At 44.6% G+C, this 12642-nt stretch overlaps 1 protein-coding gene across 3 annotated transcripts in view; it reads left to right on the top strand.

Annotated features, from left to right (window-relative positions):
* The window catches only part of NPL (N-acetylneuraminate pyruvate lyase), a 40801-nt gene that overhangs the window by 9342 nt on the left and 18817 nt on the right, over positions 1–12642 (top strand). For 2 of the 3 annotated variants that reach the window (XM_069737739.1, XM_069737741.1), the window contains 2 exons: positions 4321–4404; positions 5714–5787. In XM_069737739.1, coding sequence (XP_069593840.1) covers positions 4321–4404; positions 5714–5787 — 158 coding nt within the window. Of the gene's footprint in view, positions 1–3972; positions 4080–4320; positions 4405–5713; positions 5788–12642 lie in introns of all 3 variants that reach the window. The other variant, XM_069737740.1, reaches the window with a different exon arrangement.

Below are 12642 nucleotides of genomic sequence, written 5' to 3' on the forward strand. Positions count from 1 at the left end.
ATACTCACCTTCTGAAGGCCCCTTGAAGTCCTGGCACCTGTGTGCGGTGCATGCGGCAGCTTCCGGTCCCGGGGTTGGTATGAGCGCAGGACCTGTGATGACGTCGCGGTCACATGACCATGACGTCATGGCAGGTCCTTCCCACATAGCATCCTTGGCACCGGAACCTGCCGCTTGCACTGCCGAGGACAGCGCGCAACGTCGGAAGGTGAGAATAACCTTTTTTTTTAATTATTATTATTTGTAACATTAGATCTTTTTACTATTGATGCTGCGCATGCAGCATCAATAGTAAAAAGTTGGTCACACAGGGTTAATAGCTGCGTTAACGGAGTGCGTTACACCGCGGTCCGGTAACGCTGGCATTAACCCTGTGTGAGCGCTCAGCGCTGACTGCAGGGCAGTAAAGCAGCGGCCATTTCGCTGCCACACTATGGCCGTCGCTGATTGGTCGTGGCAATGGTCGTGGGCGTTTTGCCACGACCAATCAGCGACTTGGATTTCCATGACAGACAGAGGCCGCGACCAATGAATATCTGTGACAGACAGACAGAAAGACGGAAGTGACCCTTAGACAATTATATAGTAGATATTCATTATGTAAACTAGGGGGAAGGTCAGGGAGGGATCAGTAACCTGTCAGAAGCTATACTAATTAATACCTAATCAGAGCACCACATAAAGACCCCACACAGGCCGCCCTGCAGCACGAGCATATCATTAACTTAAAACTGAAAATAAAGATTACACAACAACCACAAGACTGATTTCACCACCAGGTATCATTGTAATCAGTATAAAGGTGCCGACCTGACACTGTCTGTAGGTTACTGTGCACAATCCTGCTGACAGGATCCCTTTAAGGTGCAGGTAACTTGAGTGAATGATTGGATATAGGGAATAAAGGAAAGTTCTGTTTCAAATATGACCCCAAGACAGTGACCAGAGTGCTTGGGAGTTATGGTTGAACCATCCAAGCCTATTGCATTATTTGGGTACAGGTAGAAGGAAGAAACACCTGAAGTTCAATTTTGGAGAGATTCTGTTTCAGATAGTGAGGACATGATGTAAGAGACAGCGGACAGACAATCCCTGGTATTTTGTATTTGGGTGTGGGTGATGTCAGGAGAAGAGGTGTATGATTGGGTGCATAGAGACGATACTGCAGACAAAATCTGCAGATGATGTGCCCTGTCATTTCCATAGAAAGATGATCGTTTTACTTGATTTTTACATTTAATCTGAGTACCATTCTCCAATTGATTCTGGATCAGTTTTTCTTTTTCTTCTATGCCACATGTTTCCTAAACTCTTCACCTACCCCCAACCTCTGTTATATAGAATGCCAAATATGTCAGTATTCCCCTTTAACCACAGACCTTCTCTGATATATGATGCTGGTCAATCAAAATACGGCTGCGTTACAGGGAGAATTCTATGGGAGCGCCGGTGCACAGTAGAGCAGCGCTGAAGACTCGGAGTGCCTGACTTCACTGTTATAAGCAGTGCTCTATGCTCCAACAGCAGGAAGGGACTCGGTAACTGCAAAGTTTCCTGCGTGGTCACATAGGACAAATGTTGTCTTTAGCTGCGACCATCTGTAAAAGTTTGCTTTTCCACCTCTATGATGCTGCTGTGTTTATATTGGTCAGTGTCTTAGAGGAGAAAAGCAAATGACCACAGAGAAGTTCTGTGATATACACTGTTACTTGCCACAAGTGAGTTTGAGTGTCGTGCTTGATACAAAGTTGTTTACCCACAATTTTGGAAAGGTGCCAACAACTTTGCCCATCCTATTATTGAGGTTTTGTTTGAAATTATGTCCTGTGTGAGCGTTTTTCTAATACACACAAAGGAAATAAATAAGTAATTACAATAATTTAATTACTTAAATTACTTACTTCATTTTCTGTAACAATTTCAAGGGTGCCAAAACTTTCGGCCATGACTGTACACGTTACGGAAATTTCTGTTGTCTTAGGTTACATTTGAACTCCTGTCCTGACCCAAGGGGGTGTGTATAGGGAATGCAGAAGCGGCAGACTTACCCAAGCCCCGGTGCCCCTCTGCCACCTTAGAAGACCCCACTATTATAAATGGCGCATTTTCTGTAATAGATTTTGCATTACACCTTAATTAAAAAAAAAAAAAAGTTTGTTCCTATAGTGTCACTAGTTGCGTTTGTGGCATTTTGTTTCTAGGAAGGCGGATGTAGTAATTGTGCAGTCTCAGCATATCTGTATCCTTCCTCCTCTGCTCTAAAAGACTGAACTAGAACTGGATGTATAAGTCACGCTGTGCTGACCTCTTGTTCTCTGCACACAGGCTGGTTACTCATCAATATCATTAAATTACTAGTAAACCTTATTAACACTGCTGTTGTCTTCGGTCTGGGGAGACCGATTTTTAACTTTGGTAGTTTTTGGGGTGTTCAAGATGCGGTTCTGAAACTTGTGGTTGATAGACTTAAATGAGGATGGGTCGGTCGGCCACGGGTTTCAGAGCCGCATCTTGAATATTTTAAAGAATATTGAAGTTCAAGGTCGGTCGTTTTTGACCGAAGACAACAGCAGGGTTAAGAAATTTTATAGCAGAGGAATGCTGGCACTCAGTCCTTGGTTGAAGCAGTTGTATGCCACCCGTTCAGTCTTTTATCAAACCACCATTAACCATCGGAGTACAGGTGCATACCATAAAAGCCTTTAAGAGCAATGTCCAAAGTAGAAGAAAGGGTAGCGCTCACCCTCTGATTAAAATTTCATTCAGTCATGTAGTATTGGGTTCAGGTTCAGCGGGGGGAATGTGGTGGAATTCAGGAAACGACGGCCATTTCACGCTCAATGCGCTTCAACGGGTTTCATGCATAAGGGGAAGTGGCGAGGGATGCATTTACATACAAGTGAACACCCAATAAACGATATTGTTACCTTCCACCTGTTGACACATATTGCACCGTGAACATACAACACAAATTGAAAACAATTAATTCATGTCAAACTTATCGTTTAACCCTACAGGACTTTGTGCTCTTGGGCAGAGAAAATCCACCTAGATTGTCTCTGCACCAGAAGTCTGTGAAGATCCCCGCCTTGCCTTGGCAGTTGGACTCTTTCCAGACCTGCAAAGGTTAACAACTCAGGATTACCCCAGTGGACCTCTTGCATATGGTCTTTCCATCTTCTGGAGCCTTTGCCTGTGACAATTGACCTAAAGTGTTCTGGTGGTAGGAACAAAGATCGTATCGGCCTCAAGAACCCTATGGTCCACGGCCGTTCGTGTATATGAAGAAAGATTAATGATGCGGTTACTGTCTGATCTATTTCTAGCCCAATTGCTCTGTCCACACAAGTGATCCAGTGCTACTTTTGTGGGTCACTGTTCGACCTTAGTTGGTACCGGGTGTCTCTGCTCTCTACACAAGATGAGACATAGGCTAGTGATGTACGAGACCCTCCTCTCCCTGTATGTTCAGGGATCTCCACAGACTTCTGGATTTTCTCTGCCCAAGAGCACAAAGTCCTGCAGGGTTAAGTGATAAGTGTGACATTACTTTTTTTTTTTTTTATAGATAAGGTTGCATATAACAACTGCAGAATATGGCATTTTAATATCTCAATCAATTGTTTTTAATTTGTGTTGTATGTTCACGGTGTAATATGTGTCAACTGGTGGAAGGTAACGATATCGTTTATTGGGTGTTCACTTGTATGTAAATGCATCCCTCGTCACTTCGTATAGCGAGCGAGAGAAATACTACATATAATCTCCCACCACCATTTATTCCGCAGTAGAATCAGAAAAATTCGCAAGAGTGGGGTTTTAAAACTTAACTTTTACTAGTTTATACATAATTTTATAGAGGTGTTGAACATCTTTTTAGGAACTGACAAGTAAAAGTTAAAGTTTTAAATCCGCACTCTTGCTAATTTTCCGTCCCTCGTCACTTCCCTTTATGCATGAAACCCATTGAAGCACATTGAGCGTGAAACGGCCGTCACTTCCTGAAGTCCGCCACATTCCTCCCGCAGAACCCCCAACCCGCTATTACACGACTGGATAAAGAAAGTTTTAATCGAAGGGTGAGTGCTACCTTTCTTCTATTTTGAACCTTATTAAGAAGTGTGTGATATATTTTTGAAGGTGTCAGCACCGTGGCTTTACCCAACGAACGTAGAAAGTACACTGGAAATGCACATACTTTGATTTTTTAGCTGCAGGGTGTGAACATGGTTGTGTGGAACTTCCGTTATGTTATTTTAGTAGTTCAGTTTCCTCATTTTCTAAAAAAAATAAAATTCTGGAACTTTTGTTTTTTTTTAGTTTCCTAAGCAAAATAATGGCATCTGATGGGAAGAGACTGAAGGGCCTGGTAGCTGCCACTTTCACACCGATGAATTTGAACTTGTAAGTTTCGAACTGTTAAGACCTGGACCTGTAGTAGCGATTACCTACCATTGATAACAATTATGGGCCCTAATGAGTTTTTAATGGAGCATGTGCCAATGCGTCCCTACATGCCCTCTAATCTTGGCAGCCAGTATAATAGAAAAATTATCAAATGGGTACATGTTAAAGCTGATGTCTCCACTTAATGGGCTGCACTATGGAAGTATATTCCAGTAGTTATAGGGCCAAAATAGCACAAGAATTTACCGTAAGTCCGGTGTGTTTGAGATTTGCACATGCCTGTCTTTCCTCGCTTCCACCCATCATGGCTGTGATTGACAGGCTGCCATGTGTGCATGTATAGACAGCAACTTGTCACCCACTGCAGGGAGTGGTGGGTGAGTGCTCTCTCCATTAAACTCCTAAACACATCTAGCAGCAGAGGGGCACAATTATTGGTGCCTTTTGGGCTATTATCAGTACAGATTTGGTGATATAATATTAAAGTAAGCAAATAGATCTGCTTTAATGACTATGGTCACCTTTACACTGACATTATTGGCTTCTTAAACTTAAAATTAAGCAACATTCTAAAGAGTCTTCACTGAAAATTTTTTTGCCGCTATAGAATCATTGTGTAACCTCTTCATGTAAGTGACTGTCCTGTTGCCTGACACTGGTTAGACTGCAAACTGAGGGCTCTCTCTGCTATCTTATACTAGTGTTCGAGAGAAAAGCAGGGGGTTGTACACTTCATTAGAACAGTGAGTGAGGAAAGCATCCAAGTTATCAGGGTGGGCAGATCACACAGGCTGTAGATGGGGAGGAAAGCACACACATCAGTTAGCACATGTATGAGTGTAGCAGAAAGCAGATGTTAAACTCTGTGGCAGCAAGGGGTGGTCACACACTCTGCAACATCAATGTCTGTCAGCACAAGGGAGAAGAGTTCATTCATCGACTGTAGAAGAAGACAGTGATACAGGACTGCAGCAGCAGTTTCATGGTTACGAAGATGTCACATCCAGCATGTTTTAATTGGTTGAACATGTTAACATAAGGAGTCTGAAACTAGGTGCCGGTGCAAACTGAATAACCAGTCTAAGGAATGAATGAAGCTTGACGCTCCTGGGCTGCCATTCCAAATCTGCAACTTCTACTCCTGTGCCCTCTATGATATAATGTCTTTACATAAAGAACTTATGTGCAGAGAAATAATAGACCATTCAAGCATTTGCATTGCATGACCACTCTCAATCTTCTGCGAAAATATATGGTACATATAGAACTGGATATATCTGGTAATATTTCTATTTTCTGTTTATAGTGAGATCAATCTTTCCATCATCCAGCAATATGTAGATTACCTGGTACAGAAGCAGAAAGTTAAGAATATTTTTGGTGAGTTTCTACAAATATAACTTGTTGAAAAGTCACAAGTCCATTGTCGTAAAGCCCACCATGTTCTTGAAATGCGGTTGAATACAGGAGAATCCTTTCATTCGTATTATACTCAGAATTATGGGTACAAACCATGTCTCTCGCTTCGGTGGATCAGTATACTGTGCACATTGATTTACCGTAGTTTGAATGGACCTCCAGGGTCATCGTGTTCAATCCCCTGCTCAGTAAAGTGCAGGATTCACTAAGGCTACTTTCACACTAGCGTTTTCTGCAATCCGTCACAATGCGTCGTTTTGCAGAAAAAACGCATCCTGCAAAAGTGCTTGCAGGATGCGTTTTTTCCCCATAGACTTGCATTGACGACGCATTTGCGACGGATTGCCACACGTCGCATCCGTCGAGCGACGGATGCGCCGTGCTTTGGCGGACCGTCGGGAACAAAAAACGCTACATGTAACGTTTTTTGCTCCTGACGGACCGCTTTTTCCGACCGCGCATGCGCGGCCGGAACTCCGTCCCCACCTCCCCGCACCTTATAATGGGGCAGCGGATGCGCCGGAGAAATGCATCCGCTGCCTCCATTGTGCAATGCGTTAAACGCTAGCGTCGGAATCTCTCCCCGACGCATTGCGACGGGGAGATTCCGACGCTAGTGTGAAAGAAGCCTAAGCCATCTGACAGATGTCTTTCCAGCCTCTTTTTGAAGACTTCCATTGAAGGAGAACTCGCCACCTCTCGTGGCAGTCTGTTCCACTCATTGAGCCCTTTCACTGTCAAAAAAGTTTTTCTAATATCTAATCTGTATCTTCTCCCTTTCAGATTCATTCCATTGCTTCTTGTGTTTCCATGAGTAAACGAGAATAATGATGATTCCTCTAAACTGTGACATCCCTTTAGATATTTGTAGACCGCTATTAAGCCTCCTCTTAGTCTTCTTTTTCGCAAGCTAACCATTCCCAGATCTGTTATGGCCGGCAATCAGGCAACACAGCGTGCAGTAATCAGCGCACATACAGAGATCTGGCAATAACCAAAAACAATAGGACGAGCTCTGAGACGTGGAATCTCTGTAGACTGCAGTACCTGAACTATCCTCACACAACTGTAAGCAGCAGTGGATTGCGCCTATCAACTACCTATGCAACTCGGCACTGCCTGAGGAGCTGACTAGCCTGAAGATAGAAATACAAGCCTGACTTACCTCAGAGAAATACCCCAAAGGAATAGGCAGCCCCCCACATATAATGACTGTTAGCAAGATGAAAAGACAAACGTAGGAATGAAATAGATTCAGCAAAGTGAGGCCCGATATTCTAGACAGAGCGAGGATAGCAAAGAGAACTATGCAGTCTACAAAAAACCCTAAAACGAAAACCACGCAAAGGGGCAAAAAGACCCACCGTGCCGAACTAACAGCACGGCGGTGCACCCCTTTGCTTCTCAGAGCTTCCAGCAAAAGTTAATAGCAAGCTGGACAGAAAAAAACAGAAAACAAACTAGAAGCACTTATCTAGCAGAGCAGCAGGCCCAAGGAAAGATGCAGTAGCTCAGATCCAACACTGGAACATTGACAAGGAGCAAGGAAGACAGACTCAGGTGGAGCTAAATAGCAAGGCAGCCAACGAGCTCACCAAAACACCTGAGGGAGGAAGCCCAGAGACTGCAATACCACTTGTGACCACAGAAGTGAACTCAGCCACAGAATTCACAACAGTACCCCCCCCTTGAGGAGGGGTCACCGAACCCTCACCAGAACCCCCAGGCCGACCAGGATGAGCCACATGAAAGGCACGAACAAGATCTGGGGCATGGACATCAGAGGCAAAAACCCAGGAATTATCTTCCTGAGCATAACCCTTCCATTTGACCAGATACTGGAGTTTCCGTCTAGAGACACGAGAATCCAAAATCTTCTCCACAATATACTCCAATTCCCCCTCCACCAAAACAGGGGCAGGAGGCTCCACAGATGGAACCATAGGTGCCACGTATCTCCTCAACAACGACCTATGGAATACATTATGTATGGAAAAGGAGTCTGGGAGGGTCAGACGAAAAGACACCGGATTGAGAATCTCAGAAATCCTATACGGACCAATAAAACGAGGTTTAAATTTAGGAGAGGAAACCTTCATAGGTATATGACGAGAAGATAACCAAACCAGATCCCCAACACGAAGTCGGGGTCCCACACGGCGTCTGCGATTAGCGAAAAGCTGAGCCTTCTCCTGGGACAAGGTCAAATTGTCCACTACCTGAGTCCAGATCTGCTGCAACCTGTCCACCACATAATCCACACCAGGACAGTCCGAAGACTCAACCTGTCCTGAAGAGAAACGAGGATGGAACCCAGAATTGCAGAAAAATGGAGAGACCAAGGTAGCCGAGCTGGCCCGATTATTAAGGGCGAACTCAGCCAACGGCAAAAATGACACCCAATCATCCTGGTCAGCGGAAACAAAACATCTCAGATATGTTTCCAAGGTCTGATTGGTTCGTTCGGTCTGGCCATTAGTCTGAGGATGGAAGGCCGAGGAAAAAGATAGGTCAATGCCCATCCTACCACAAAAGGCTCGCCAGAACCTCGAGACAAACTGGGAACCTCTGTCAGAAACAATATTCTCAGGAATGCCATGTAAACGAACCACATGCTGGAAGAACAAAGGCACCAAATCAGAGGAGGAAGGCAATTTAACCAAGGGCACCAGATGGACCATTTTAGAAAAGCGATCACAGACCACCCAAATGACCGACATTTTTTGAGAAACGGGAAGGTCAGAAATGAAATCCATCGAAATATGTGTCCAAGGCCTCTTCGGGACCGGCAAGGGCAAAAGCAACCCACTGGCACGTGAACAGCAGGGCTTAGCCCTAGCACAAATTCCACAGGACTGCACAAAAGCACGCACATCCCGTGACAGAGATGGCCACCAGAAGGATCTAGCAACCAACTCCCTGGTACCAAAGATTCCTGGATGACCGGCCAGCACCGAACAATGAAGTTCAGAGATAACTCTACTAGTCCACCTATCAGGGACGAACAGTTTCTCGGCCGGACAACGATCAGGTTTATTAGCCTGAAATTTCTGCAACACTCTCCGCAAATCAGGGGAGATGGCAGACACAATGACTCCTTCCTTGAGGATACTCGCCGGCTCAGATAACCCCGGAGAGTCGGGCACAAAACTCCTAGACAGAGCATCCGCCTTCACATTTTTAGAGCCCGGAAGGTATGAAATCACAAAATCAAAACGAGCAAAAAATAACGACCAACGGGCCTGTCTAGGATTCAAGCGCTTGGCAGACTCAAGATAAGTAAGGTTCTTATGATCAGTCAAAACCACCACGCGATGCTTAGCACCCTCAAGCCAATGACGCCACTCCTCGAATGCCCACTTCATGGCCAGCAACTCTCGGTTGCCCACATCATAATTACGCTCAGCAGCAGAAAATTTCCTGGAAAAGAAAGCACATGGTTTGAACACTGAGCAACCAGAACCTCTCTGTGACAAAACCGCCCCTGCACCAATCTCAGAAGCATCAACCTCGACCTGGAACGGAAGAGAAACATCAGGTTGACACAACACAGGGGCACAGCAAAAACGACGCTTCAACTCCTGAAAAGCTTCCACGGCAGCAGAAGACCAATTAACCAAATCAGCACCCTTCTTGGTCAAATCGGTCAATGGTCTGGCAATGCTAGAAAAATTACAGATGAAGCGACGATAAAAATTAGCAAAGCCCAGGAATTTCTGCAAACTTTTTAGAGATGTCGCCTGAGTCCAATCCTGGATGGCCTGAACCTTAACCGGATCCATCTCGATAGTAGAAGGGGAAAAGATGAACCCCAAAAATGAAACTTTCTGCACACCGAAGAGACACTTTGATCCCTTCACGAACAAGGAATTAGCACGCAGTACCTGGAAAACCATTCTGACTTGCTTCACATGAGACTCCCAATCATCTGAGAAGATCAAAATGTCATCCAAGTAAACAATCAAGAATTTATCCAGATACTCACGGAAAATGTCATGCATAAAAGACTGAAAAACAGATGGAGCATTGGCAAGTCCAAACGGCATCACCAGATACTCAAAATGACCCTCGGGCGTATTAAATGCCGTTTTCCATTCATCTCCCTGCCTGATTCTCACCAGATTATACGCACCACGAAGATCAATCTTAGTAAACCAACTAGCCCCCTTAATCCGAGCAAACAAGTCAGAAATCAATGGCAAGGGATACTGAAACTTAACAGTGATCTTATTAAGAAGGCGGTAATCAATACACGGTCTTAGCGAACCATCCTTCTTGGCTACAAAAAAGAACCCTGCTCCCAATGGTGACGACGATGGGCGAATATGTCCCTTCTCCAGGGACTCCTTCACATAACTGCGCATAGCGGTGTGTTCAGGTACGGACAAATTAAATAAACGACCCTTAGGGAATTTACTACCAGGAATCAAATCGATAGCACAATCACAATTCCTATGCGGAGGTAGGGCATCAGACTTGGACTCTTCAAATACATCCTGAAAGTCAGACAAGAACTCTGGGATGTCAGAAGGAATGGATGACGAAATAGACAAAAATGGAACATCACCATGTACTCCCTGACAACCCCAGCTGGTTACCGACATAGAGTTCCAATCCAATACTGGATTATGGGTTTGTAGCCATGGCAACCCCAACACGACCACATCATGCAAATTATGCAGTACCAAAAAGCGAATAACTTCCTGATGTGCAGGAGCCATGCACATGGTCAGCTGGGCCCAGTACTGAGGCTTATTCTTGGCCAAAGGTGTAGCATCAATTCCTCTCAACGGAATAGGACACCGCAAAGGCTCCAAGAAAAATCCACAACGTTTAGCATAATCCAAATCCATCAGATTCAGGGCAGCGCCTGAATCCACAAACGCCATGACAGAATATGATGACAAAGAGCACATTAAGGTAATGGACAAAAGGAATTTGGACTGTACAGTACCAATAACGGCAGAGCTATCGAACCGCCTAGTGCGTTTAGGACAATTAGAAATAGCATGAGTAGAATCACCACAATAGAAACACAGTCTGTTCAGACGTCTGTGTTCGTGCCGTTCTACTTTAGTCATAGTCCTGTCGCACTGCATAGGCTCAGGCTTACTCTCAGACAATACCGCCAGATGGTGCACAGATTTACGCTCGCGCAAGCGACGACCGATCTGAATGGCCAAGGACATAGACTCATTCAAACCAGCAGGCATAGGAAATCCCACCATTACATCCTTAAGAGCTTCAGAGAGACCCTTTCTGAACAAAGCCGCTAGTGCAGATTCATTCCACAGAGTGAGTACTGACCATTTCCTAAATTTCTGGCAATATACTTCTACATCATCCTGACCCTGGCATAAAGCCAGCAGATTTTTCTCAGCTTGATCCACTGAATTAGGCTCATCGTAAAGCAATCCCAGCGCCTGGAAAAATGCATCAACATTACTCAATGCAGAATCTCCTGGTGCAAGAGAAAACGCCCAGTCCTGTGGGTCGCCGCGCAAAAAAGAAATAATAATCAAAACCTGTTGAATAGGATTACCAGAAGAATGAGGTTTCAAGGCCAAAAATAGCTTACAATTATTTCTGAAGCTCAGGAACTTAGTTCTGTCACCAAAAAACAAATCAGGAATCGGAATTCTTGGTTCTGGCATCGATTTCTGATCAATAGTATCTTGAATCTTTTGTACATTTACAACGAGATTATCCATTGAGGAGCACAGAGCCTGAATATCCATGTCCACAGCTGTGTCCTGAAGCACTCTAATGTCTAGGGGAAAAAAAAGACTGAAGACAGAGCTAAGAAAAAAAAATGATGTCAGGATTTCTTTTTTCCCTCTATTGGAAATCATTGGTAGGCTCCTTGTACTGTTATGGCCGGCAATCAGGCAACACAGCGTGCAGTAATCAGCGCACATACAGAGATCTGGCAATAACCAAAAACAATAGGACGAGCTCTGAGACGTGGAATCTCTGTAGACTGCAGTACCTGAACTATCCTCACACAACTGTAAGCAGCAGTGGATTGCGCCTATCAACTACCTATGCAACTCGGCACTGCCTGAGGAGCTGACTAGCCTGAAGATAGAAATACAAGCCTGACTTACCTCAGAGAAATACCCCAAAGGAATAGGCAGCCCCCCACATATAATGACTGTTAGCAAGATGAAAAGACAAACGTAGGAATGAAATAGATTCAGCAAAGTGAGGCCCGATATTCTAGACAGAGCGAGGATAGCAAAGAGAACTATGCAGTCTACAAAAAACCCTAAAACGAAAACCACGCAAAGGGGCAAAAAGACCCACCGTGCCGAACTAACAGCACGGCGGTGCACCCCTTTGCTTCTCAGAGCTTCCAGCAAAAGTTAATAGCAAGCTGGACAGAAAAAACAGAAAACAAACTAGAAGCACTTATCTAGCAGAGCAGCAGGCCCAAGGAAAGATGCAGTAGCTCAGATCCAACACTGGAACATTGACAAGGAGCAAGGAAGACAGACTCAGGTGGAGCTAAATAGCAAGGCAGCCAACGAGCTCACCAAAACACCTGAGGGAGGAAGCCCAGAGACTGCAATACCACTTGTGACCACAGAAGTGAACTCAGCCACAGAATTCACAACACAGATCCTATAATCCTTCCTTGTAGGACATAGTTTGCAGTCTGCTCACCATCCTGGTCGCTCTTCTTTGAACTTGCTTCAGTTTTTTGTCTATTTTAAAATAATGGTTAATTTTCTTGTAGCACCATAAAAGGAAAAATGAAACTGTCCCTGCTAGGTTTCACTCCATATTACAGCTGGTCTGTGGAGATGGAGCAGT

This window comes from Ranitomeya imitator, chromosome 8 (genome assembly GCF_032444005.1).
Source record: "Ranitomeya imitator isolate aRanImi1 chromosome 8, aRanImi1.pri, whole genome shotgun sequence".
Lineage (NCBI taxonomy): Eukaryota > Metazoa > Chordata > Amphibia > Anura > Dendrobatidae > Ranitomeya > Ranitomeya imitator.